This window comes from Mauremys mutica, chromosome 9 (genome assembly GCF_020497125.1).
Source record: "Mauremys mutica isolate MM-2020 ecotype Southern chromosome 9, ASM2049712v1, whole genome shotgun sequence".
Lineage (NCBI taxonomy): Eukaryota > Metazoa > Chordata > Testudines > Geoemydidae > Mauremys > Mauremys mutica.
In genome coordinates, this window is record NC_059080.1 from 49,816,579 (window position 1) to 49,844,553 (window position 27,975).

Sequence of the window (27,975 nt, forward strand, 5' to 3'; positions counted from 1 at the left end):
TAGGAAGTTTAGACTTGAAATTAGATGAACGTTTCTAACCATTAGAGGAGTGAAATTCTGGAACAGCCTTCCAAGGGGAGTAGTGGGGGCAAAAGACATATCTGGCTTTAAGACTAAGCTTGATAAGTTTATGGAGGGGATGGTATGATGGGATAGCCTAATTTTGGCAATTAATTTGGCAACTGATCTTTATCAGCAGGTAAGTATGCCCAGTGGTCTGTGACGGGATGTTAGATGGGGTGGGATCTGAGTTACTACAGAGAATTCTTTCCTGGGTACTGGCTGGTGAGTCTTGCCCACATGCTCAGGGTTTAACTGATCACCATATTTGGGGTCGGGAAGGAATTGGCAGAAGCCCTGGAGGTTTTTTGCCTTCCTCTGCAGCATGGGGCACGGGTCACTTGCTGGAGGATTCTCTGAAGCTTGAGGTCTTCAAGCCACAATTTGGGGACTTCAGTAACTCAGACATAGGTTAGGGGTTTGTTACAGGAGTGGGTGGGTGAGATTCTGTGGCCTGCATTGTGCAGGAGGTCAGACTAGATTATCATAATGGTCCCTTCTGACCTTAAAGTCTATGAGTCTATGATAGAAAGTCTGAAGAAACAGCAGCTGTATTGTGGCTTGGGAACGTCTCGCACTTAAACCATGAAAAGTGCTTGACCTTAAAGACTAAACTCAGAGCCAAAACACACAGTTTTCAGTTTTTGTTTTAGAATTTTTCGTTCCAAGTACACCCAAACTAACTGTTCAAACAAATGTACAGATCAAAATAGGATCCAAACATTTATTGTAATACTCATTCACTAGGAATGTGAATATACACAGAACAGCTTCATCAGTATTACTTTTACATTTAGGTTAACATTTGGCAAGTCCAAACAAAACAAAATTGTTTATTTTTGTTTCCTCACACTGCAAACAAATAGTAAACTGGGAGTTTCAGAGAAGTAACGAGGAGGCAGCAATGTGGGCAAATGAGAACCCTTCATCTATCATTTGTAGCCTGCAATAACTTCTCCTCACAGGCCTGAGGTTTCTCGCATTCTAGACAAACAGCAATTCAGATTAATTATAAAGCTCTGATATTATTTGCTTATTTGAACATAAATATTTAACAGGTATCAAAAAAGCAAAGCAGGAGGAAAATGGTTACTGACATAAAGGGATGATATCCTACAAAGATGACAAAAAGAAAGGGTAGTCTTATAACCAGACAAACCTGTAACAAACTGGGAATAAACCTAGTCCTTATTCACACTTGTTGATTCATTAATTATAATTTACTCCAAATTATAGTCTATCTTGACTTTTCCTCCCCCACCCCACCCTTTCTGGCCTGGTGATTTTGTATATTATATACTTTTAATGAAATTCAACATGTAGAAAAAGAAGTAATGCTAATTTAGCCAATATTTTCTATAGGAATCTAATTACAGAACTGTGAGAGGAAAAAAGTACAATAGACGTGGTTAACTGTCATATCTTCATCAGCCAACACAAATCAAGCATGGTGAGGTTTGAGTCCAACCCTTCAACATAACGCACAGCAGCTGTGCTGATGGAAGCCTGTAGTGCTGTAGCCCTGCAGTGAGCAAATAATTAAAGATACAGATTCATTCTATATTTAGTTACGAAATTAACTAAAACTGATAAGGTCTGGGGGAAAGGAAGGCATTAGAGGCTCCTTGTCTCAACAGCACTGTATAATTTTGAGTGCATTTATTCTCTAAAATGATCCTCCCTTAATACAATCAACTTAAAACTAGCTGTTTACAAGAAGCTTTATCTGATACAGGGAAGGATACCGCTTTATTTCCCATCCACCCCACTGTGCCTTCATAGTTCTATTGATCTTTTACTTTGAAACAGACCTCTTAAACATCTGAAGGATTGTCTTTTGTTTATTCTTGGTCAACAGTGATTGGATATCCTTTGAGTCACAGCTGTTGACACAGTTCAACACTTTTCCTCCTCTGACACTGGGCGATTTCATCTGGAGCTTGCTGGGAGGCTGCCAGTTCTCATTGTGGGAGCTTCTTCGCGGTTTCCGATGACTAATTTCAGCTTGGCTCTTGGGAGATGTCAAGTCACTTGCCATCTTATTACTACCTCTCCCAGTTGGAGATTCCTCCAGACATGGAGATGCTTTAGGACGCAGAAGGTACTCATCTGGAGAGCCTTTCTTTCGGTTTAATGTCTTTTGCTCCCTGTTTATCTCTCTCTGAAGTTGCAGAGCCAGGAGCCTGTCTTGCTCCTCTTGCTTATGCCTCTCATAAAGCTGCTTCTCCAAATCTATATGCATTTGCACACTAAGATCATTTACCTTCTCCTCTTGGTCTTCATAAGTTTCTGGAAAAGTTTTCCTCCTTTTATCAATCAAGCATGAATCAACTGCTGATTCAGTTGGAGATTCCTGAGATTTTCTTTTTGGTGTCTCCTTACTGTTCTGTAAGGCATTTTGTTTCTTTCCTTCAACTGAGCAGTTTGCAGCCACTTCCATGAGATTATGGGATGCATCCCTGTTCTCTAATTTGCCAGACGTCACAGAATCAACTGCTTCCTGAAGAGAAGAGCTAGTTTCTGCACATTTTTCAGAGTCTATGTTTTCTGTACATGTAGAGTTATCGTTTTCAAAGGCACTTCTGGCTAACTCTCCACTGGAAGAAGAAAGTCCAGGATCAGGCCTTTCCTGTTTTGTGACATTGCGAAGTGCATTTGTAATTTTATCTACCTGATAGTTTGCTCCTGACAGACCTTCCCACTCAATGGGATGAGACCCCACTACAGGAGAGGTATTTAAATAAGTCAGACATGATTCTAAAAATGAATCCTTAACATTTCTGTCTTGAACAGTGGAGACAGTTTGTGGAGACAGCGTTGGCATTTCCTCTCTATCCTTTTCTTGCCACATTAAGATGTCATCTTCAGTGCTATTATTTTCCTACAAAAAAGATAAGGCAAAACTGAAAACAAACCAATCAAATACAGCTTGGTGAAAAGTTAATCTTCCATAAACTTTTACTTCTGTTCAGAAATGTTTATTGTCCTCTGATAAGTTTTTATATAAATAGAAAATTTGATAAAATAAAAAGCAAGTTTCATTTCTGTTGGCCGCATTAGCTCCGAAAACTAGAGGGTATTAAGCTGGATTCTTTTCTGGCCTGTGCACCAACAGAACTATTAACCAAGTCACCATTGTATAATCCTTGTTGGGGATGATGCACAAGTCAAAAAGAATAGAAGCTTGCCTTCCAGATGCCATGTTGAGTTTGCAGTTAGAATATTTTTTTTGGTCAGAAAAGTAAATGTCTCATACATAAGGAGAAATTACTCCTGCTTAGCAGACCTCAACAGTGAATTTTCTGGCTCCAATACTTGGTATCAGAGAATCAGAATACATATTCGGATCTTGCAATTTTTCACAGAGTAACAAAAATATATTTTGCCTAGTCAGTGATACAGATTGGATGAAATGCTTTCTAAGGCCATTTCTAAAATTCTACTTAAATACAACCTTTACCTTTTTAAGATGCCAGTGTGTTCATTTTTATGGTTATAAATGTACTTCCAGTCTATATACCCTCAACAAAAAGAAAAGAACCTGCAGTTACTAATAAATAGTGCCATATATAACTTCAATATGGAGACATGGATTACCATAGAAAAGGAGTTATTCCTGCGTTTCTCTGCTTTTTTAGAGAGCGACGTTGGTACTGAGGCACAAGGCGGCTTTGGAGATAGATACCTTAAGGGGGGGAAAAAAGCATATATTAAGACAAAACTTTAAGCATCAAATTAAAGTTTGAGAGTCCTCCACATTTCTCTGAACCTTCAGATCAGTGTAGGTGAGTGTCCCACTATTATCTTCCACATTATCCTGGGCTGAAATACTCTAACATTCAGTAGATTCCAGTTACCATAGATTACTTAAAAAAAAAAATGGTATGCCAAAAAAGTAATGCAGTTCACCACTCGAATCTAAAGACTAAATGATAGCTTATTTTACAAATAAAAAATCATTTACCTATAGTCATTTTGAAGGTGATTTATTGCATCAACAAGAAACAAATGTTTGGCATTATACTTTCCAAGCCTCCTTGAAGCCATGAGAAATAGTTCATATTTACTTTAAAAGGCAACAGTGATTATGCAGTGTGGCTACCAGCCACAGCTGGAGGACCATAAAGGGTCATGTTCTCTGATCCTAACTGGAAGACTGGATGGCATACAAGTCTATAAGGACTGAATAACACTTCTCTGAAAAAGTGAACTTAAAAAAGAAAAAATGTTAACAGAAACTGATCTGCCAGGAACAGAACTAAAGTTGAGTAACAAAAGGGGCCACAGTGATAAAATTTAAAGAATATATCAACATAGAATAAATTCAGGTTAAGTAGGCCAATGAGACTACAATAGGATATCGAGGCAGAGCACAGTGATCTTAAAGTGAGGTTAAGAGTCGAAAGAGTCAACTATGCAAAGGCAGCACTTGTTATTCAATAGATCTATCTGAATGTGTCAAATCTGATCTGTTTACTGACATTTTCACTATTTGCATTGCAGCTGCGGGAGAACAAGAATGATTCTATTCTTGGCCATACATCAATAGAATTACTAACTGAGCTCCAACTGCAGAATCTCTATTGCTATGTCATCTCAGAGAAAAAAACAGCTTGACTTTCAGATTCAAGGTTGAATTTGCTCTCCTGACAATTACAAAATCCATCTTTTTATCTGTTACCTGAGCAAGTTTGATAAGGAAGTAGTTGAGAGAATCAACACAGAATGCCAGTGTGCTCTTTTACAGTGGTACTTTTCTAAGTTTAGAGTTTAGCCACACTTAGTTCTTTCCAAACTAAAAACCGTATTTCTCCTTTCACATGCTGTGTATTTTGTCGAAGTGTACCAACAAATCTTGGACAGAAAGCTGCATTACTTACCTTTGGATGTCTCCAGAGTTGCTTGATTTGTTTTTTGTCTTGCATGAACTAATTGGAGATGGGCCAGACGTGTGACTGTTTGCAAGTAAAGGAGTGCTGAACATGTGTTCATCGGTAGACTTGTTCTTTAATGCCAGGAAACATACAGAAATTAGACATAATTGAAAATAAGTGTGCTTCTGTAAACAGGTTTAGTTATTTGCATGAATTCTTTGGAGCAAACAATAAGTATAGATAGGGAACTGCACTCAGCATGCATTAAATTTATCTGTAGAAGCAGCAAAGAATCCTGTGGCACCTTATAGACTAACAGACGTTTTGCAGCATGAGCTTTCGTGGCTGAATACCCACTTCTTCAGATGCAAGTCACTTGCATCTGAAGAAGTGGGTATTCACCCACGAAAGCTCATGCTGCAAAACGTCTGTTAGTCTATAAGGTGCCACAGGATTCTTTGCTGCTTCTACAGAACCAGACTAACACGGCTACCCCTCTGATACTTAAATTTATCTGGAGGCAGTGGTATCAGGAGAAGAGTTTTTCATTAGTATTACCACAAAATGGCAGGTTATATCAAATACAACTGAGCTATGTACATCCCACATCTATATATTTTTCAATGGTTAGGATTCTTCTAAGTTACTCTCTCTCAAACACTGCCATTGCATTTTCCACTCCTAAGCACAGGCTACAGACATTAACCTCCTCCAAAAAAGCATTTTTTAAATGATGGGAAAAAGAGAGGAGCTCCTGGTATTCAAGAAGGTGGTTACTATGGAGGAGATTTTAAATCAACTACTGGTAAACACTCCAAGTGTATTTTAAAAGTGGAAATTTTTATTCTCTCCTCTTTTTTGTTGGATTTTAAAACTTAATGCTCAATAAGTTATTTAAAGCACTGAATATTTAATGTTGGGTTCCAATCTAAAATTTGAAGAATTTTTTTGAAATTCTTCATGCAACCCCCAAGGAGATTACATAGATTCCTGCAGCTCTGTCTGCTGGCCACTCAGGGAGGAGGAGCCAAGGCAAACTCAGAGTCTGCCTGGCAACCAATAGGGAGTGAGATGCCCCTCCCAGGGAGTTGAGGAGAGGGGAGAAGCATTTTGAAGAGGCGGGAGCCAGTGAGGGCCAGGGCAGGACTGGTTGTGTGGGGATCTGGTGAGTCCCAGGCCTGCAAGCAGGGTTCCCCCTGCGAACTGGCCTCTAGGGACCCGACCGCAGATCCCTCAGCTGGGTTTTCCTTCCCCACTGGTGATTCCCAATTGGTAGCATTTGCTGAGAAATTTCCCCAGCCAGGCTGGGTTCACCTCCAGCTCCCCTGGTGAGACTAGTCACCACGTGGTCAGCTCTGCTAGTCCAGGGAAGCTGCCTGCTGAGTATGTGACTAGAGGTTGGGCTAGGAGGCTACAGTTTGGATGTTAGGGTAGTTGTATAACCTACACCTTGAGCCCTGCGCCCCTTTGTGATGAGGGGAGATCCTAGGACCAACGCAGCCTGATTCCTGCTTGAGAAGGATCCCTGACAGCAGACAGCAGCCCCTCTGCAGAGGCTGAGGAGTCCAGCGTCATCTTCAAACCTGAAGATCATTCATGGAGTTCTTGAGTACACTGTCTTTACTTAGTTAGTCAGGGAATTTGTTTTGGGGACCCTCTACTCCCTGAACTGTGTCCTCAAGCCAGGGAGTAAGGGTTTGAGGATTTTATAACCTACTGCTTATTACACCTGTGGAGGGATTCACCACCTCCTCCCACTTGTGGGTCCTTTGGGCTGTACTGAATCCAGTCAGCCACACTGCTAAACCACTGCAGAGAATTTTATAGGTCATCAAAGGCCCCAGCAAAGTACGCGTACCAACATGACACTAATTTTACACTTGTTACATCAAGTCAAGGGTATTTTAAGTGTGGGCACCAGTGACCCTAAAAATAGTGTTTCACCCTGATATGTTGTATTTGTTGCCTGTTTAATATAATTGTTGTGTTGAATATATTTTTATGTGTTGTGTTATTTCTTGGAAGTCTTCAACTATCTGGCAAGTAAGTGGGGATTCCTCTGTAGTTAGAATTTTCCACCCAAGCTGCCCTGGTGACCCTGCCAGGAAGGAGCGAGGGGGGTGGAGGCACCACCAAATAATTTCATAACAAAAAAAGAAAATAGATTCACCCTGCTGAGTGGGTGGCAGAATCCAAAAAAACCCAGACCTGTCCATCAGAACCTGTAAGCGGATTGCCATTAAAGGAGGTAATCAGGTGGAGAGGGGCACTACATTCATAAGGATTTTTGCATATGCTCTGGAAGATATAAAGATCACTCACTTTGAGAAACACACAGTTCTAATGCCCCCTAGAGCCAAACTCACCAGATTGATACTCAGCTCCCATGCCAGCTCTTCATCTTGTTTAAGCTGTTCCTTCATCTCTCTTTGCCTTTCTTCTGCCAGCCTGTGCGCTTCTTCTTCCTCTGCTAACAGCCTTTGAATGTACTCCTCACTTGCTTTGCTCTCCTCTTGTTCATGCGCCCACCTCTCTGCCTTCACCTATAAGAGAAGTTTTTTAAAGATCTGAAATTTAATTTCAAGTGAACCTGCAGACAACACATTATTACACTAGAACCTATCTATCTTGCACTTCATTAATATGAACATCCCATAATTCACAAAAAGGCACTCTTCATATTTCTCAGCAAAAATTTAATAGCAGAGTGCTGTGAAACTTCACTATTAAGACTTCACTAATTTTAGCATATATACAGGATGCAATCTAGGATACTATTAAGTATTAAAGCTTCAGTAATCAAAAGAATTAAGTACACTAATGAGCTACCTTTTGGTTCTTACAAAACTGCATTTGTAAACTTGCTAATTTGCAAGATTCAGTGACTTGCAAAGGGTCTCCCAGTCAGTGTGAAAAGGTTATCTGCAGCGAGAATTCTCCAACTATGTGTATCTACAGAAAACCTTGAGAAAAACATGTGCCCTTGATACAACAGACTGGAAACCATCCATATTGCAATGACTGCGTGAAGCTGTTCATTCTCTCATACAGCTAATCATTTAATGCAGGGATATGGAAGACAGAATAGCACTCATCTCTTTCAATTCCTTTCTAACCCTTTAGAGCACTAAAAAACTCTAACATAGTAGGGTGGGTGAGTATGGCTCTCTTGATGCAATATACGGAGAACTCTAGTTATGGGTTAAAATCTTTTCTTCCTTTAGGAATTACCTCTCCAGACTCTCTTTCTCGGGAGATCAGCCAGCAGAAACCACTCCAGTCAGACTAAAGGCACTGTGTTTGTTCTGCATTACCAGGACTACAGACTGGAAAAGCTTGAACTATAGAGTGGAGGTGTAGAAGTGGCCCAGGGAAGAATATTTTAAGGTGCTCTTGAGTGTCTGACCCTGGCAAACCCTCGTAGGGCTCTGGGCCAAAGACCGGTGGAGTGGGAGGGCCCAGGCTCCCCTACCACCCTCTAACCACTAGGCACCATCTCTTTCAAGTGCCAGCCATTACAATCCTTCTCCATTCTTCCATTAATGCCAGCCTTGACATCCCTATAATCTCCTTCCAACACATACTGTAAGAGGAAGGTCGCACATGATCATTGGGCTCACTCAACTTCCTTATTGTCATAATGAAAAACAATGCAGCCATCAGGAAAAGGTGCTACAAGAGCATTCAGACATTGGTTCAAATTGAAAAATCTATAAGCTTTATTAGTACCATGTTTAATTCCATTTAGAAGGGTCCTAAAGTCGAGAGTAAAAAAGAAGCAAGTGATCAAATAATTCCTGCACTGAGCCCAACAATTTGTGGTTGAACAAGAATATATCTTTAGAGAAACATCCAATCTTTATTGAAAGATAAAGATTGAGAATTAGTCACATTCTCTGGTAAACTATTCCAATGGTCACCTACACTAACTTAAAATTGTACACCTTATTTCTTGTTTGAATTTGTATAGCTTTGACTTCCAGACATTTGATATCGTTATGCCCTTGTGTGCTAGATTAAAGAGCCCAGGGAGAGTATCAAATGTACTCTCCCTGGGTAGCTTCTTGTACATCATGATCAAGTCACCTCCAAACCTTCTCTTTAATAAGAAAAACTGAACTCGAGTCTCTCACTGTAAGGTGTGTTACCAAACCTCAAACCATTCTTGTAGCTCTTTCCTCCTCAATTTTCCATTACAGCACTAAACTTACGTTCTATTTTAAAACAAAGAGGAAAAAGTTATTCTAATTAAATAGTCAAATACTGGAGTCATTCTTTACATACAAGATTCAAATAAATCCATACTCAAGGCAGTTACTACTTTAAACAGGATTTTCTAGACTTACCTTGCTAATCTCCGCCTCATATTCTTGTCTCAGTTCCCCAGGCTTGCTTAGCTGATGCAGTGGTTGGGACATACAAACTAATCCACATCAAAAAAGAAGGGAGTGTGGGGAAAACAAAATGATCACTTTAAATAGCTCAGATTTTTATAGATTCTTTTCATACCACAGCCCATTACAATTTCATATTATCCTAGTTTAACTTAAACCTAAAACATGCAGAACACAACCATATCCAATACTGCACCTTAGCTCAATTGTGTCCACCTAGTGGGAACATACAGTATGTTCCAATTCGTTGAGAAAGCAAATGAATCTCTCAATCACTTCCAGCTTCCCTCACCCTCTATGAGAAAAATGACCAGGCTTCCTTACACTGTAGGATAGTGACACAAGAAATGTAAAGATCTTAAAAGCTGACCTTCAAAGGAAAAAAGAAAGAAAGAGTCTGTGCTCTCTTTTGTTCTTTATAGTACACCTCTACCTCGATATAACACAACTTCGGATATAACGCGGTAAAGCAGTGCTCTGGGGGGTGGGGCTGCGCACTCCAGTGGATCAAAGCAAGTTTGATATAACATGGTTTCACCTATAACGTGGTAAGATTTTTTGGCTCCCGAGGACAGCGTTATATCGAGGTAGAGGTGTATATAAAGACAGCCTGAAATGTGTGTTGCTTTGAAGCTATTTAACAGGATTCTCACTCTTGGGTGTAAACATTTTTGACAGGATAGAACTCTCAAAGCTCATGTGTTGCAGGGCTTCACCCTCACATATCAGAGGGAACATTCCCATCCTGGACTGGCAGTGATACAGTTCACTGGCGTCCTCAAATGTCAATTTCTTTTTCAAACAAATGGAAGAAATTTATCAATTCACAGCTGTACAAATAAAGCCACTCAAACTCTGATGGCAGTGAATGGACAAGTGAGATTCCTGTAAGAATATTATTTTCAGAGAAGCAAAATTAAGCATGTCTCCCTCCTTCTTGATGAAGGATATGATGCCCTGATTACTTGTTTGAAACTTCTGGGATATCAGGCTCTGAAGGTTCTCAGAGCACTCAGTACTGTCCTTATTTTGCAAACAATAATGTGCAGGTTTTATCAGTGCAGCAAGTTTATAGCATGTGCCTATAATTTTATTACTGCTTGATCTAGTGTGTATTGTTACTTTTTTTATTAAATGGGACATTTCTTGAGCTACTTACTTTCCAAAAGTAAGAGTCCTGTAATTTCCTTTTTTAAAGATACCATTATTATTATTTAAAGGTACCACTCTTGATTAAGTAGCTTAAGAGATGTCCCATTTAATAAAACATTCTCACTAGATCAAACAGTGATAACATTATAGGCTCCTGCGCAAACAAACCAATTTGATCTTTTTAAATAAAGAAAGAGAAACCAGGCCCTTTCAACCGCGTAAGGTAAATACAAATGTTTCAAGGATACTCTACCACAGGGGTAGGCAACCTATGGCACACGTGCCGAAGGCGGCACACAAGCTGATTTTCAGTGGCACTCATGTTGCCTGGGTCCTGGCCGCCGGTCCTGGGGGCTCTGCATTTTAATTTAATTTTAAATGAAGCTTCTTAAAAAAAACCTTATTTACTTTACATACAACAATAGTTTAGTTATATATTATAGACTTATAGAAAGAGACCTTCTAAAAACATTAATGTATTACTGGCACGCAAAACCTTAAATTAGAGTGAATAAATGAAGACTCGGCACACCGCTTCTGAAAGGTTGCCGACCTTTGCTCTACCATCACAATATATTTTCAAATTTGGCTCTCTCTACACTAATACTTTTATTCGCAAAACTTTTGTCGGGCAGGGGTGTGAAAAAAAAGAAGAAAAAAAAACCACACAACACTCTTGACCAACATAAGTGTCAGTGTGAACAGAGCTATGTCAGTGGGAGAGCATCTCCTGCTGACAGCTCCCGCCGCTTGTTTGGGGTGGTTTAATTATGCCGGCATACAGCAGCTACACAGGAGACCTTACTACTGTGCTGCTATAAGATCTATAGTGTAGACATGGCCTTTGGCTCAGCTAGAGAAAAGAGACAGAGTGGGATATGACAATATCAAAATTACAAACTATATGTTGTAATAGAATCCTGCTGTACTGCATTCCAGACAGCTGCCCTAATTTGGGAAAGGTGTATAATATCTTGCTGAAAGACCATCACTAAGCAATCTGGGGCCACTGACTCAGAACAAACACTATGGAACAATGGTCTCTACACAGACGGAGGGGCCCAAACATGAGAGTCGGATCTGGAGTTTCTGAATTTGAGCACATGGCACAGAGACAGAGGCCTTATTGAAGAGCTGGGTTTTGCTCCGTGCAAGGGGCTGACAACACATATGGAGGACTTACAGGAGAGGTGGCAGGCGGGACTCTGCCCAGCCTGAAATGCTGATGAACCATGGACTCACAAGAAGGAGTAAACTCAGACTAGGGGCAAGTGCATCTCATTACTTTTGTTATTTTCAAAGATATGTAATGCTCAAGTGTTTTAAGACTAAAAGTTACTGTGGCTAAGAAATTCCTTTGCTAAGCTTGTTTCCTGCCATGTTGTCTTTGAAGGAGTTAAACTGGAAGCTCAGAATACCCACAGTCACGGAGTGTGTGTAAGCAACTGGGAGCACAAGCAGTGCTTGATTACAGGAGGGCTTTGAGGGGGGGGGGGGGGAGGGAGTCGGCCTTACTAGCTTTTGAGGCTATCCCACTTCTGATTTATTCAAAGGCAGCAGGGCAGCTGTGTTTTGCCCCCTTACTTCTCCCTGAGTGGCCTGTAGCAGGGCTAGGAATGGCAGGGAGAGCAACAGCAGCAGGTGCTGCTCCCTATGGCAGGAGGGGGGCATTTCAAGGAGAAGAGACAGTCTACGGAGAGAATGCTGCTGGGAGAATGGGCCCCAGCACTACCACTTCATGGGGGCACCATGAATGTCCTCCGACCGCAGCTGGTCCTACTTGCCCAGGCTCAGCGCTTCACTGGCAGATCCCAGGCTCTGATGCCCTGCTCTGCAGAAGCCCTTTCACCCTGCCAGGAAGCACAAGGCACTGCCCAGTGTCCTGGCCAGCTACTTGGAAGAGATTGGCTCAAGCCTGCTGGGTCCTGTCTTGACCACTCTTCCTCCGGCAACAGGCTGGGGGAGAAAGATGGGAAAGAGAGTTGGGGGACTGGGTGAGCCCAGGGGGAAAGGGGACCATCCCTTTCTAGGAGCTCTAAATTGGGGAGAGGGCCCGTGGGATGGGAGGGGAGTCAGAGTGGAAGGAGGGCCAGAGATGGGAGTCAGGGGGAGCCAAGAGTGGAATAAGGAAGCTAGGGGGTGTTGGCTGGGATGATTTAGTTGGTGGTGGTCCTGCTTTGAGCAGGGGGTTGGACTAGATACCTCCTGAGGTCTCTTCCAACCCTGATATTCTGTGATTCTATGAAAAAGGTGGGAGGATGCAGGTTAAAAGCAGAGGCAAAAGGCAGATGTGGGTATAATGGTCAGTGGCAGGTAGAAAGGATGCTGTGGTGGGTGCAGAAGGGAGAGTTATTAGTGGGGGTGGGGGCGGAGGCAGGTGGGTAACAGATAGGGGAGATGGGGATTTAAGGGTAGGGCAGGAGGGCGAATTAGGAGTAGGGGAGGCAGAGGCAGAAGTTAGGGGGCAGTTAGGGGTAGGGAAGAGGCAGTTAGGAAGGGGAGGAGGCAGGGCAGAAGGCGGGGGCTAAAGGCAGAGGGGAGAAGACAGTTTTGCAGCAGCAGTAGTTTAGGTAAGACAATATGCCTATAGGCCTTTTCTTATTTTAACATTTTCACTCTGTTTACTTTGTTCCTTTGGATAAACACTTTGTTTTGAAGAAGCTGATTTGAATCGCTCCATTTACCTATTTGTCACTAGTCTTGAAGAGAAGTCTTTAGCAGCAGTGAAAACCTAGATGACCCTGCTAGAGCAGCATAGTTCGTAAACAGGGACGCTCTGACCTGGAGACCTGGTTTAACAACGGAATGACTTGCATGCAGGATTCCAGCCTAAGAGCAAGCCTCTCACTTGGAAGGTTGCCCATGGAAGCTCAGTGATAGGGGCCAAAGGTACAGTTCACCCTGAACCATGACAAGTATCCCATACCCTAAGCTGAAACAAATTTGTTTCATATCTCTCTGATTCAGAGATCACTCACATAAGGCTACCCAGGTTAGGATATATATCTGCAGATCCTCTTGTGGCAAAAAACCCTTTGATATCAGAGTATGACAACCAGAAAATTCCACAGGGTTCTCTCCAGAAAGTTGTGATAGTCATGACGTTTTCACATGAATAAAAAAATCTGTATAAAACAGTCACACACAGCCAGGAAAGCCAATTTAATACCAAGAGACAATCGGTGTTCCTGTTGCAGGCTTTACTTGGGGCCAGCAGGCCTAGTGGGCAGGCTGCAGTTCAACAGTTTTGGGATTCCCTTGTCAGGCAGTCTGAGGGCCTGGTTGTCAAGTTACAGTCCATCATTCCCCTGTGCTTCCTGGGTTCTCTCAGTCAGCCACCAGCGGAAGGAAGTGGTACCAAGGCCCTCCCTTTCCAATGGGAAAGTGGTGAGGAGGGAGTCTCAGACCCTCTTAGCCAATACACTAGACCAGCCTCCACTGGGCCACTTCCTACATCTCCTGTTCTCTCTTTGGCACGGGTGCAATCTCCACACACTGCTTCCCTCTCAAAGGGTTGCTCTCACAGTCTCAACAATTCAGATAATCTCCTGCTTTGAGCAGGGGATTGGACTAGATTACCTCCTGAGGTCTCTTCCAACCCTAATCTTCTATGATCATCTGGGGCTTCCCAGTTCACTGTCAGTGTCCAGTTGTTTCCTCTTCTTGGGGTGGGAGAGAAGGGAGTGAGGCCCCTGCCCTCCTGGTCAGCTCTTACTCCAGTCCAGACCTTTCCCCTGTAGATCGCTTTGTGCCAGAAGCTACAGGACCTTACCCCTGGGGGAATTCTGTGCCACTGTGCAATGCAGAGTTTTGCAGAAATTAATGTTGTGTGTCCAGAATTTCTTTTCACCCACAAAAATGGTCTGCAGTGCAGCTGGCTGCCACTGGGGTCCACTGGACCTGGCAGAGCCCAGCTTGCACATAGAAGATACTGCCCATCACAATCCCCTGAGCAACAAGTCTGTCTGCTGATATTTAAATACAGAAGAGGATATCCTCCAGGGAGATTTGGATGACCTTGTAAACTGGAGTATTAGTAATAGGATGAAATTCAATAGTGAGAAGTGTAAGGTTATGCATTTAGGGATGACTAACAGGAATTTTAGTTATAAGCTGGGGATGCACCAGTTGGAAGTAACGGAAGAGGAGAAGGACCTCGGAGTCCTGGTTGATCGCAGGATGACTATGAGTCGGCAATGTGATGTGGCCGTTAAAAAAGCTAATGCGGTCTTGGGATGCATTAGGCGAGGTATTTCTAGTAGAGATAAGGAGGTGCTAGTCCCGTTATACAAGGCGTTGGTGAGACCTCATTTGGAGTACTGTGTGCAGTTTTGGTCTCCCATGTTTAAGAAGGATGAATTCAAACTGGAACGAGTACAAAGAAGGGCCACTAGAATGATCCGAGGAACGGAAAGCCTGTTGTATGAAAGGAGACTTGAGGAGCTCGGTTTGTTTTCCTTAACCAAAAGAAGGTTAAGAGGAGATATGATTGCTCTCTTTAAATATATCAGAGGGATAAATACCAGGGAGGGAGAGGAATTATTTCAGCTCAGTACTAATGTGGACACGAGAACAAATGGATATAAATTGGCAGTCGGGAAGTTTAGGCTTGAAATTAGACAAAGGTTTCTAACCATCAGGGGAGTGAAATTCTGGAACAGCCTACCGAGGGAAACAGTGGGGGCGAAGGACCTCTCTGGCTTTAAGATTAAGCTTGATAAGTTTATGGAGGGAATGGTTTGATAGGATAACGTGATTTAGCCAATAGGTCAATAACGTGCGACCACTGGTAATTAGTACCGAGGGTCAATGTTGGGATATTGAAAGTCTTTTTCCTGAGTGTCTGGCTGGAGAGTCTTGCCCACATGCTCGGGGTTCAGCTGATCGCCATATTTGGGGTCGGGAAGGAATTTTCCTCCAGGGTAGATTGGCAGTGGCCCTGGAGGTTTTTCGCCTTCCTCCGCAGCATGGGGCAGGGGTCACTTGCTGGAGGATTATCTGCTACTTGAAGTCTTTAAATCAGGATTTGGGGACTTCAACAGCTGAGTCAAGGGAGAGAATTATTTCAGGAGTGGGTGGGTCAGCTTTTGTGGCCTGCATCTTGCGGGAGGTCAGACTAGATGATCATAATGGTCCCTTCTGATCTTAAGTTCTATGATTAGCAAAGATACTGAAATAATTCATTGAAAATCCTGAGGAAACCTCAGGAGTAAATAAAATCAACTGATGTCACTGAAAGCTTGCAGCCCTCCAAAACTATTTGGTTGGAACTTCTAAATTGAATGTGAAGTTGGAGGGTTAACACCCAAGGCTGAGAATCCTGATGATGGTGTCTAAAGAATTTTTTTCACCTTATTTTACCTTAGAAATATCAGGAATGTCAAGTTTGGTCTTCCCTGGTTTGACTAAAGAATTCATCATGGTTATCCAACACATATTGATCATAATAGAAAGGATTGGTGTGGATGGAGGAGAGTTAAATCATTGATATTAACCTTTTCTCCTAAATATTTTACTTAATTAGGCGTCAAAACAACTAAGTTTTAAACAGTCTAAGGGCAAGTCTACACTTAAAATGCTACACCGGTGCAGCTGTGCTGCTGTAGTGCTAAAGTGAAGATGCTCCTACACTGACAAGAGAGCTCCCCAAGGGAGGTAGCTATGTTGACGGTCGATATACCCAAGTTGCTCAGGGGCATGGATTTTTCACGCCCCTGAGCAACATAGTTATTCCGCTATAGGTCTGTAGTGTAGACCTGGACTAAATAAAAATCACTAACTCTCAGTTAACCATTTTTCACTTCCTTGTGATTGTGAGGTCAATCCTAGTAGTTGTCAGAACCTGGGCTCGAACAGATACCCACTGTTTTTGGGAAGCAGCCTAGGCCATCATGCCACACTGACACATTAGATTACATGGGAATTCACAGACTTGGAGGGCCAGCTTCCAGGGTTCCAAGACCTGCTTCCTGACTGGCCACAGGATCTTGACCCTGATTGGTTGGTGACTATATATAAACTTACTGCCTCCCTTTTGGCCTTGTCTGAGCAAGAAGCCATTGCCTGCTAGTTGCTACTCAGACCCCCCTGATCTTGCCTTGCCCCACCTGACCTCATCTGGCTGCCTCGCCCTGACCCCAGCACCCTCCTCACTGTACCTTCCCCCTGGATTAGATCTTCCAGCAATCCCTTGTGTTAACTCTGACCACCACTTGGGACTGCCCATTGACCTGGCCAACTCCCCGCCATGACAGTAGTCTATCCAGCAGTCTCCCAGGCTGTGCCTACTCTAAGAAAACTGGAACCTGGGGTCAGTAAAATGTAGACAGGGTTAAAAATACCCAAGCCATGTAATTCACACTACACTGGTGATCAAATAAAAAGACCGAACCACCATTTACAGCCTCCTCTATTACCATTACTGGTAATTTTCCTTGCATAGACAAGAGGCCCATTTTTTGTGTAAAAACAAATGTGCACTTTTGAAAAAACAAACATACATGTAGCTTGCCTTCTTTATATTTACATAAAAAAAGGGCACAAGCACATTTCTTTCCTTTGCAAATTACCTTTAATTTCCCAGATGATTCAATAATTTAGCTGCGCCAGCAATTACTTTATGATCTCACTTCATGACATCCAAGCTCACTAATACCAATTACTTTCCTACGGCACAAACAGATACAAGACAAATGACTTTTACTTACTGTTTTCTTCCAGATCCTGTCCATTAACTCTGCGCTGGCATTCTTCTGGGTAATTCTTTTGAATCCTTTCCCACAGTTCCCAATTGATAAGAGTATTTTTGCGGGCATTATATCGTGCCCAAGAAGAGACCCACCGGCGGCAAAAAGGACAGTACAGACTTGCCTTCTCTACTGTCAACTGGAAACAAGAGTTACAGAGTGTGTGGTTGCATGGCAGGGTCACTGGCTCCACAAAAATGTCCATGCAGATTTGGCAAAGACAGTCAGTCAAGGAAAGAGGAGCCTCAGATTTCTTTGACATTTTGATTCCAAGCAAAAGAAGGAGGTTAATGCAACATCAGTACCTGCAGTCAAAACAAAAACCACATTTCTTACTTGGTACTATCAAGAATACAATTTAAAACAGAGTTTAAAATGTTTGCTGAATAATGTAGAAAAAGGCTTGAGCTATCAAAATGTGTGCTTAATCAGCTATTTCTGTTCATCATCGCCAAGATTCCAGATTTGCAGAGTAAACTAGAAATCCTTCTCAATGGCATTTACCATCCTGAAATGACTAAGACTACATCAGCAATCCATGTTACACAAAATGCTTGGAAATGAACTGCAAAGTTTTGAACAAATCCTGAATGCTCTATTATAAAATTCCAAAATAGGGAGGGGAAAAATGTATGCAGGGCTTGAAAATTTACATGCATCCACTAGCTAGGGTGAAAAATACCTTTCCCAACACACCCCTTTTCCCCTACAAAGATATGCCCCTTGCAACACCACTTGTGGGATAGGGAGTATGCTTAACACGCAGGTGAGAAGACAAGCCCATTGGCCCTATTTCCCCAGCCATCAGTTCAAGGACAGGGAAGGTATTGGGATTTCTACCAGGGTGATTCCTTTAATTAAATGGCAGATGAAATTCAATGTTGATAAATGCAAAAGTAATGCATAGTGGAAAACAATCCCAACTACACATACAAAATGATGGGATCTAAATTAGCTATTACTAGGGCCCAACCAAATTTATAGCTGAGAAAAATGATTAACGGACTGTGAAATATGATCTCCTCTGTGAAATATGGACCCTAGCCAGCAGCTCCTATCCTGCGCAGGGCTTCAGATGCTAGTCCCCACTAAGGATTGAAACAACTTCCCCTCCAGGGCCGCTCCCAAAGAAGGTCAGATGCACCTCTGAGATTCTCCCCAGCTGCAGGAAGCTCCACAGCTCCAGCTGTTACACCCTCCTTCCTTTCCCAGAGGCTGCAGCTCTAGCTGTCACACACACACCACCCAGGGAGGCTGCAGCTCCAGCTGTCACCCCTCAGTGTGGAGACGCTGCAGCTCCAGCTGTCAGCCCGCCATGGGGGAGGGAAACTGCCGGAACCAGATCTATGGTAACTCATCCCCCAATACCCTGCAACCCTCACTTCTTTGCTGCTGCTGCTGGCGGCTTTAGAGATGGGTGCCCAGGCAACAGCCTTCCTTCAGAGCTGGGCAGCCAAAGAGGCAACACTCCTGCCAGCAGCACGGCAGAAGTAAGGGTGGCAATCCCATGATCCCCCTATAATAGCCTTGCGACACCTACTCCCTCCCTCCAACCGCCTTCTGGTTTTGGGACCGTTATGATTACAACACCGTGAAATTTTAAATACAGTAACTCTTTGCTTAATGTTGTAGTTATGTTCCTGAAAAATGCTATTTTAAGCAAAATGATCTTAAGCGAATCCAATTTCCCCATAAGAATTAATGTAAACAGGGGGAATTAGGTTCCAGGAAAAATATTTTCACCAGACAAAAATATTTTTTTTTTAATATATATTATATATACACACACATATGCTCCAAAACGTCTGTCAGTCTATAAGGTGCCACAGGACTCTCTGCTGCTTTTACATATACACAGTATAACTTTTAAACAATGTAATACTGTACACAGCAATGATGATTGTGAAGCTTGGTTGAGGTGGTCAAGTCAGAGGGTGGAAGAGGGTGGGATATTTCCCAGGTAATGTCTTACTGGTAAATGATGAACTAGCACGTGGCTGAGCCTTCAAGGGTTAACACACTGTTGTTAATGTAGCCTCACACTCTACAAGGCAGCACGAATGGAGGGAGGGGAGACACCATGGCAGAGAGAGACAGACACACACACACCTTGTATGAGAGAGAGATATGCATTGCCCCTTTAAGTATGCTGACCCCCATTCTAAGTACACTACCTTTTTAAGAAGATAAGCAAGTTGAGACAGCAGCTGCAGCCAGCAAGCTCCCTTGGTCCTGAGCCCGGTCATGTCCCTCCCCTGTTCTGTGAAGATGGAGTAAAGGAGCAGGGGGCAGGAGACTGATGGGGGGGGGTACACCCTGATATTAGCACCTCTCTTCCCCTCCTCTGCTCTCCCCCCGCCCACCGCACAGCAAGCAGGAAGCTCTTGGGAGCGGCTCCGAGGCAGCGGGCAGGCAGGAGCAGCACACAACAGCGGGAGGAGGTACAGCTGAACTGCCCGGCAATTGATAGCCTGCTGGGTGGCTGCTGCACAGGGAACTTAGGGGAGTGGGGCTGATAGTGGGGCTGCCAGTCCACCCTGGTTCCAAGCCCCCACCAGCTAGTTCCAAGGGGCTGCTCTTCTTGCAAACAGTGGACAAAGCTGGCGGCTGCCAAACAACGTTCCAAGGGACAAAGAGTCCTGTGGCACCTTATAGACTAACAGAAGTATTGGAGCTTAAGCTTGTGTGGGTGAATATCCATGTCGTTGAAGTGGGTATTCGCCCACAAAAGCTTATGCTCCAATACTTCTGTTAGTCTATAAGGTGCCACAGGACTCTGTAGCTTTTTACAGATCCAGACTAACATGGCTACCCCTCTGATACTTAACGTTAAGTAAAGCCTTTCCAGTTTACCTGAAACACATTTTTCAAAGAAATCACAAGTACATAATCAAAATTAAGCTAATATTGCTCATGGCACCTTCAACATTTGAGTATTTGCTAACAGAATATTTCTTTTTGCATCTGTATCCTAACGTTATAATTTTGTACACAGTTGGCAAAAGTATCACAATTGTTGCTTTGTGTTCACAAACTTGTGTCTTCCATTAGTCAAGGTTTCAAAGCATTGCATCCGCATGTCCTTTAAAAGTTGCTACTAGTACAGTAACTCCTCACTTAACGTTGTAGTTATGTTCCTGAAAAATGCAACTTTAAGCAAAACCATGTTAAGTGAACCCAGTTTCCCCATAAGAATTAATGTAAATGGGGGGGGTTAGGTTCCAAGGAAATTTTCTTCACCAGACAAAAGACTACATATATATACATACATATTGTGACAAAGTTCCTCCTCTACCTTGGTGGGTCCTGCGCTTATTGGTGGATTTGCTCGCCTCAGAGATTCACCATGTGGGTCAGAAAACAGCCCAGAGACCTTCCTTTCTGGTAGAAGTCACAGTCCAAGTTAATGCCTCCTGTGTCTGATCAGAAGTTGGGAGGTTTGTGGGGAACCCGGGCCCACCCTCTACTCCGGGTTCCAACCCAGGGCCCTGTGGACTGGAGCTGTCTAGGGTGCCTCCTGGTACAGCTACAACTCCCTGGGCTACTTCCCCATGGCCTCCTCCCAACACCTCCTTTATCCTCACCACAGGACCTTTCTCCTGGTGTCTGATAATGCTTGTACTCCTCAGTCTTCCAGCAATATGTCTTCTCACTCTCAGCTCCCAGTGCCTCTTGCTCCCAGCTCCTCGCATGCACACTATAAACTGAAGTGATGTCCTTTTTAACTCAGGTGCCCTGATTAGCCAGCCTGTCCTAACTGATTCTAGCAGTTTCTTCTTAATTGGCTCCAGGTGTCCTAATTAGCCTGCCTGCCTGAGTTGGTTCCAGCATGTTCCTGCTTGTTCTGGAACTGCCCCTGTTACCTTACCCAGGAAAAAGGATCTACTTAATCTGAGACTAATATATCTGCCTGCTAACACTCTCCTGTAGCCATCTGGCCTGACCCTGTCACTCACTCACTCACTATCTATATACACACACACAATAAGTTTTAAACAAACAATTTAATACTATACACAGCAATGATGATTGTGAAGCTTGGTTGAGGTGGTGGAGTCAGAGGGTGGAATATTTCCCAGGGAATGCCTTAGTGCTGAATGATGAACTAACCACCTTTGAGGGCTCAGCCGAGTAACACGTTGTTAATGTAGCCTCACACTCTATAAGGCAGCACAAAGGGTGGAAGGGGAGACAGCATGGCAGACAGAGACAGAAACACCTTGTGTATGTGAGAGAGAGAGATGTGTATTGCCCCTTTAAGTATGCTGACTTCACTCTAAGTACATTGCCTTTTTAAGTAGATCATAGAATCTTAAACTTTAAGGTCAGAAGGGACCATTATGATCATCTAGTCTGACCTCCTGCACAATTCAGGCCACAGAATCTCACCCACTCACTCCTGTATCAAACCTGTGTCTGAGCCACTGAAGTACTCAAATCATGGTTTAAAGACTTCAAGGTACAGAGAATCTTCCAGCAAGTGACCCATGCCCTGCGCTGCAGAGGAAGGCAAAAAAAACCCCAGGGCTTCTGCCAATCTGCCCTGGAGGAAATTCCTTCCTGACCCCAAATATGGGGATCAGCTAAACCCTGAGCATGTGGGCAAGACTCACCAGCCAGACACCCAGGAAAGAATTCTGTGTAGTAACTTAGATCCCACCCCATCTAACATCCCATCACAAGCCATTGGGCATATTTACCGCTAGTAGTCAAAGACAAATTAATTGCCAAAATTAGGCTATCCCATTACACCATCCCCTCCATAAACTTATCAAGCTTAGTCTTGAAGCCAGATATGTCTTTGGCCCTTTGCACAACTTTAAACAAGCATGTTCTCTAATTGATCAGCAATGTAACAATGAAACAATGTTAGCCGGGACGACTTTAAGTGAGGAGTTACTGTACAGGACCTCAGTTTTATTATCACCTAAAGTTAACCTTCAGTATTGTTCTGTGGATCAACAATGGTTCTTGCTCAAAAGGATAGTTTACTTGCATTCATCTGGTTGACTACCTAGGGCTAAAAAGCTGAAATGAAGTAATCAAAACTGAAAAGCCTGACTGGGTTGACTGGGTACATGTCACCTCAGGAGGGGATGCAGAGATAAAGTTTCTTGACACCTAAAATGACACCTTTCTTGGAGCAGTCCTGGAACCCACAAGATGAGAGGCAATTCTTGATTTAGTCCTAAGTGGAGCACAGGATCTGAACCGCTTGGCTAAAAGTGCCACTGGGGCTATTAAAAAAAAAAAGAACCAGTGAGAGGCAAAAAGGCATCCTTTAAAAAGTGGAATTTAAATCCTATTGAGGAAAACAGAAAGGAGCATAAACTGAATATCAGGGTTGGAAGGGACCTCAGGAGGTCATCTAGTCCAACCCCCTATTCAAAACAGGACCAATCCCCAAATAAATCATCTGGATTACTGTGTCCAGTTTGGGCCCCCTACTACAGAAAGGATGTGGACAAATTAGAGAGAGTCCAGCGGAGGGCAAGAAAAATGATTAGTGGGCTGGGCCACAGGACTTATGAGGAGAGGCTGAGGGAACTGGGGTGATTTAATTTGCAGAAGAGACGAGTGAGGGGGGATTTGATAGCCTTCAACTACCTGAAGGGGGGTTCCAAAGAGGATGGAACTAGGCTGTTCTTAGTGATGACATCACAGAACAAGGCGCAATGGTCTCAAATTGCAGTGGGGGAGGTCTAGGTTGGATATTAGGAACAACTATTTCACTAGGAGGTGGTGAAGCACTGGAATGGGTTACCTAGGGAGGTGGTGGAATCTCCATCTTTAGAGGTTTTTAAGGCCTGGCTTGACAAAGCCCTGACTGGGATGATTTAGTTAGGGTTGGTCCTGCTTTGAGCAGGGGGTTGGACTAGATAACCTCCTGAGGTCTCTTCCAATCCTAATCTTCTATGATCTTGGAGTCATTGTGGGTAGTTCTCTGAAAACATCCACTCTATGTGCAGCAGCAGTCAAGAAAGCTAACAGAGTTGGGAATCATTAGGAAAGGGATAGATAATAAGACAGAAAATATCACATTGCCTCTATATAAATCCATGGCACATCTGTATCTTGAATATTGCATGTAGATCTGGTAGCCCTATCTCAAAACAGATATTGGAATTGGAAAAGGTTCAGAAAAGGGTAACAAAAATTATTAGGGATATGGAACGGCTTCCATATGAGTAGAGATTAATAAGACTGGGACTTTTCAGCTTGGAAAAGAAACTAAGAGTGATATAATAGAGGTGTATAAAATCATGACTGGCGTGGAGAAAGTAAATAAGGAAGTGTTATTTACTCCTCATAACACAAGAACTAGGCATCAACAAATGAAATTAATGGGCAGCAGGTGTAAAACAAACTAAGGAAGTATTTCTTCACACAACACAGTCAACCTGTGGAACTCTTTGCCATAGGATGTTGTGAAGGCCAAGACTATTACAGGGTTAAAAAAAAGCTAGATAAATTCATGGAGAACAGATGCATCAATGGCAATTAGCCAGGATGGGCAGGGATGCAAACCATGCTCTGAAGTGTCCCTAACCTCTGTTTGCCACAAGCTGGGAATGGGCGACAGGGGATGGATCACTTGATGATTACATGTTCTGTTCATTTCCTCTGAAGCACCTGGCATTGGCCAATGTTGGAAGACAGGATACTGGGCTAGATGGACCATTTGTCTGATCCAATATGGCCGTTTCTACATTCTTAAGTGTAGAAGATAATCTGCCAGATCTGCTGGGCCTCTTTTCATTTTATGATATACAAGGAGAATATAAGAATATATAAGAACCTGAAGCATCCCTACACTACTATTAGAATAGCATTGGAAAGCACCTAGAACAGTGGTCCTCAAACTTTTGTACTGGTGACCCCCTTCACACAGCAAGCCTCTGAGTGTGACCCCTTTTATAAATTAAAAACACTTTTTTATATTGAACATTATAATAAATGCTGGAGGCAAAGCGGGATTTGGTAGTGGAGGCTGACAGCTTGCGACCCCCTGAGGGGTCACAACCCCCGTTTGAGAACCCCTGGCTTAGAAAGTCCATAGGTCTTTCTGCGGTACTCTCAGCTATTTCACTTTTGTATACACTGACAGGAGCAACGTATCGTGAGCCTCAAAGCTTCACATCATAGTAAATGTGAATTGTTACAATTGACTTAAGCCTCTTGAAGCTGGTGAAAGAAGCTTATACCAGTGAGCAAGGACACTGTCTCCTGTCATTTGATTCTTTGTTAAAGGAAACAGATTTTGTATATTTTTTGTAACAAACAGAGCTGCATCCAAGTTACCTGGCTCCATCATCAATTTCTCCTCCTATCTGTAATAACCTGCAAGACCCCAAATCTTTGACTAATTGCTCAGGTCAAAAGGACTAATAGAATGCTCAAAAAATGATGAGAAGAAAGGAAAAATAAGGTAGGAAGGTTGTGCAAAACCTTCCCTGATGTGATGCCAGTGCACTTGGCACTGCACAAAGAATGCAGCCCTGGCTCCATAGATTATAATCTAAATCAGACAAATAAATCAGCTTTGACTCAATACATAGTCTCAAAGAGGCACTGATTAAAAATCCAAAAGTAGAATAACCAATAGAAGGCTTCAAAGAAGACATTTTAAGGAAGAATCAGAAAACAAAGGGAAGTAGTTTGGCACATAAGGAGAGAGGAAGAATTTTCTGAGTAAATGGAAGCTTAAAAGAGAGGGAATACAAGGAAAAGCAAGTTGCTGTGCTGGGACTTGAAGAAAATAAGCTTGAACTTGATGCAGAATGTGAGAAAAGGACAGTGAACAGGGAAGTGACACAATCAGAGCAATGAAAAAAGTGTAATTTTCACAGTAGCATTTTATACAGACTGAAGGTGAACAAGGTGAAGTCTGGTGAGGAGTCTGTAGCAGATGATGCAAGGGATAACCAACATACGGACAAGATCTCTAACAGTAGGTGTTAAAGGATTTTAGAGATGCTGTAAAGCTTAGCTTTAAGGATACAGTTCCAAATATTTTGGGCACTGTTCATTTTTTTTAAACAGGATAAATAATTTTTATTTGATCTTTTAAGTGCAACCTGTATTTTATGTTCACACTTCAACAGTTGAGCAGATTTGTTGGTAACTATTCAACTGATTCATTTACAGAAGACAGGCTTTAAGAGGAGTCTATGCACATGTTGCCATTACAGTGACTGAACTATTCAGTGCCAGGATTCCTGAATAAATGGACTCTCTTTTGATGAATATTTAAATAGGCAAAGCAGGAGAAAAGCATTAGATTTAAAAGACGTTCTAGTTTTGGATTTATAAGGATTTTTCTATAAAAAGCACAGCTGTGTATCCAGTATGATGTTCAGATTTATAGGTGTAAGGCACAGAGTGCTGTGGTGTAAGTGCCCTTGAGGGCTACATTGGCATCTCACCAGCAGCTGGGGGTTTGCTCCCCATTCGCATTTTTCAGATGCAAGCACTTGCCTGTATTTTTGACCACATGAATAAGAATGGGGTTTCAGCAGTTACCCCTCACTACTCCTCTTGGCCCCCCTCCCATGCAGGGCCTCCTTCCCCCAACCTGCCCCTCACCTCCCAGTGAAGTAGGGTTACCAACTTTCTATTGCACACATTTGAACACCCTTGTCCTGCCCCTGCGCCCCACCCCTTCTCCAAGGTCCTGCCCCCAACTCACTCCCTCTCCTCCTCCCTCCCCCACTCATTTTCACTGAGCTGGGGCAGGGGGTTGGGGTGTGGGAGGGGGCGAGGGCTCTGGCTGGGGGTGCAGGCTCCAGGGTAGGGCCAGAAATGAGGGGTTCAGAGTGCAGGAGGGGGCTCTGGGCTGGGGCAGGGTGGTGGGACCAGGGATGAGAGGTTTGGGGTGCAGAAGGGGGCTCCATGCCAGGGGCAAGGGGCTCAGAGTGTGGGAGGGGGCATGGGCTCTGGGCTAGGGGGGTGTTCCAGGGTGGGGCCAGAAATGAGAGATTTAGGGTGCTGGAGGGGGCTTAGGGCTGGGGCAGGGTGTTGGGGGACAGGAGAGGGTGCAGACTCGAGAGGGGGGCTCAGGGCTGGGGCAAAGGTGCAGAAGGGGGCACAGGCTCCAGGAGGGAGTTTGGGTGTGAGACGGGGCTCTGGGCTGAAGTGCGGGAGGGGGTGTGGGGTGCAAGTTCGAGGAGGGATTCTGGGTGTGGGAGAGGGCTCAGGGCTGGGGTGTGGGAGAGGATGCAGGATATGGGCATGGGAGGAGGCTCAGGGATGGGACACGGGAGGGGGCTCAGGCTCCGGGACAGGGTAGGGGGTTAGCATATAGGGTGTGGGCTCTCGGAGGGAGTTTGGGTGCATGAGGGGGCCCAGGGCTGGGGCAGGGGTTTGGGATGCAGTAGGGGGTTGAAGGTGCAGGCTGTGGGCAGGCAGCACTTACCTTAGGAGACTCCCCAGAAGCAGCAACATGTTCCTCGGCTCCTGGGCATAAGGGCAGCCAAGGAGCTCTGTGCGGTGCACGCTGCCTCCACCTGCAGGCAGCACCCCCGCAGCTCCCATTGGCCATGGTCCCCAGCCAATGGGAGCTGCAGAGCCAGCGCTCAGGCCATGGCTGTCCCTCCACCTAGCAACCAGATGGACATGTCACCACTTCCGGGAGCTGCACAGAGCCAGGTAGGGAGCCTGCCAGCCAGGGCCATCCCTACCAATTATGGTGCCCTACACAGTCCGAGCACTTATTCCCCCCCCCCCCGAGGGTCTGGGCTATGCTCAAGGCCTGCAGGGCCAGAGAGGCAGGAGCTGTGGGGGGCCACTTTGGGGGGCTCCACAGGCCTAGAATGACCCAGGGATTAGCAGGGGGCCTGGCATGGACAGCAGGAAACAGAACAATCCGACCGCATCCTGCTCTGCTCCGCTCCCCCCACCCCAGCCGTGTCACTTGGGGGAGGGGGAAGGACCACCCCCCACACTCACTGGCAGCAAGAAGTGGAGCAACACATCTGGGAGCTGGCGGAGTGGAGAGCTGGGGCCAAGTTGCTCTGCTTCCTGCCGCTACTGGTGAGTATGGGTTGATGGGGGAAGAGGTGGGATGGGGGCAGGCCAGGGGAAGACTAAGAGGCAAGGTGGAGGGAGTTGTTCCGGGCCCCACACTCCCCTAGGACAGCCTTGTCCCTTGCACTGGGTGCAGCCCAGGGGGGTGAGGGGCAGCAGGGGGATAGGGCTGGCTGCTGGAACTTCTGCTGCCACATATGCAGCACCAGCTGCCTAGGGCACCATGAAATTTGGGGCAATTTGGTGCCCTAGACAACTGCATATTCTGCATATACCGAGAGATGGCCCTGCTGCCAGCCCTGCACCAATGGGACTTTTAATGGCCCAGTCAGCAGTACTGACCAGAACCACCAGGTCTCTTCTCAGCTGGGCTTTCTGGTCAAAAACCGGACACCTGGCAACCCTAGCAACTGCCCGGGACCCTCCCTGCCTATGCCCCCAGTGCAGGGGCCCAGGGATCCCCCCCACCCGCGCTCAGTGCAGGGGCCCAGGGACCTGTTACTCCCAGGAAGCAACATAAGCTGGGTCTGAGGCCACCACTATCCGCCGCCCCAGCGCTACGGCCCGATACTCACCGCCCGCCTGAGCCCGAAGCCGCCCTCACTCCTAACCCTCTCTCGGGGTCAACCAACTAACGTCATCACGTCAGGCGCGCGCGGCCCGCGCTTCCGGATCCCGCCGCCACCCGTCCTCCCCTGGCGCGCCGGAGGGCGGGAGCCGCGG

The 27,975-nt window shown here is 44.5% G+C and overlaps 1 protein-coding gene across 4 annotated transcripts; it reads right to left on the minus strand.

The window, feature by feature from the left end:
- Positions 1 to 730: 730 nt before the first annotated feature.
- On the minus strand, positions 731 to 27,973 carry RNF168 (ring finger protein 168). 4 transcript variants are annotated; one of them, XM_045031211.1, is made up of 8 exons: positions 27,828 to 27,973; positions 17,188 to 17,531; positions 9,281 to 9,357; positions 7,301 to 7,477; positions 4,941 to 5,065; positions 3,658 to 3,745; positions 1,872 to 2,941; positions 732 to 1,582 (listed from the first exon to the last, which is right to left on the minus strand). In XM_045031211.1, exons 2-8 carry the CDS (start codon positions 17,486 to 17,488, stop codon positions 1,477 to 1,479), a joined length of 1,944 nt encoding a protein of 647 aa, XP_044887146.1. In that variant the 5' UTR covers positions 17,489 to 17,531; positions 27,828 to 27,973; the 3' UTR covers positions 732 to 1,476. The 4 variants fall into 4 exon arrangements, with proteins under 4 accessions (XP_044887149.1, XP_044887146.1, XP_044887148.1 ...); XM_045031213.1 differs by lacking the exon at positions 27,828 to 27,973 and adding an exon at positions 26,642 to 26,804; XM_045031212.1 differs by lacking the exon at positions 27,828 to 27,973 and adding an exon at positions 19,401 to 19,482.
- Positions 27,974 to 27,975: the final 2 nt, after the last annotated feature.

Coding starts and splice junctions, on each gene's coding strand:
- RNF168 (XM_045031211.1), bottom strand. CDS start 17,488: ATGTCAAAGAAATCTGAGGCTCCTCTTTCCTTGACTGACTGTCTTTGC. Junction 5,066..7,300: donor GGGAGCTGAGTATCAATCTG/GTGAGTTTGGCT, acceptor CTGGCATTAAAG/AACAAGTCTACCGATGAACA. Junction 1,583..1,871: donor ATCCTTCAGATGTTTAAGAG/GTCTGTTTCAAA, acceptor TGCTCACTGCAG/GGCTACAGCACTACAGGCTT.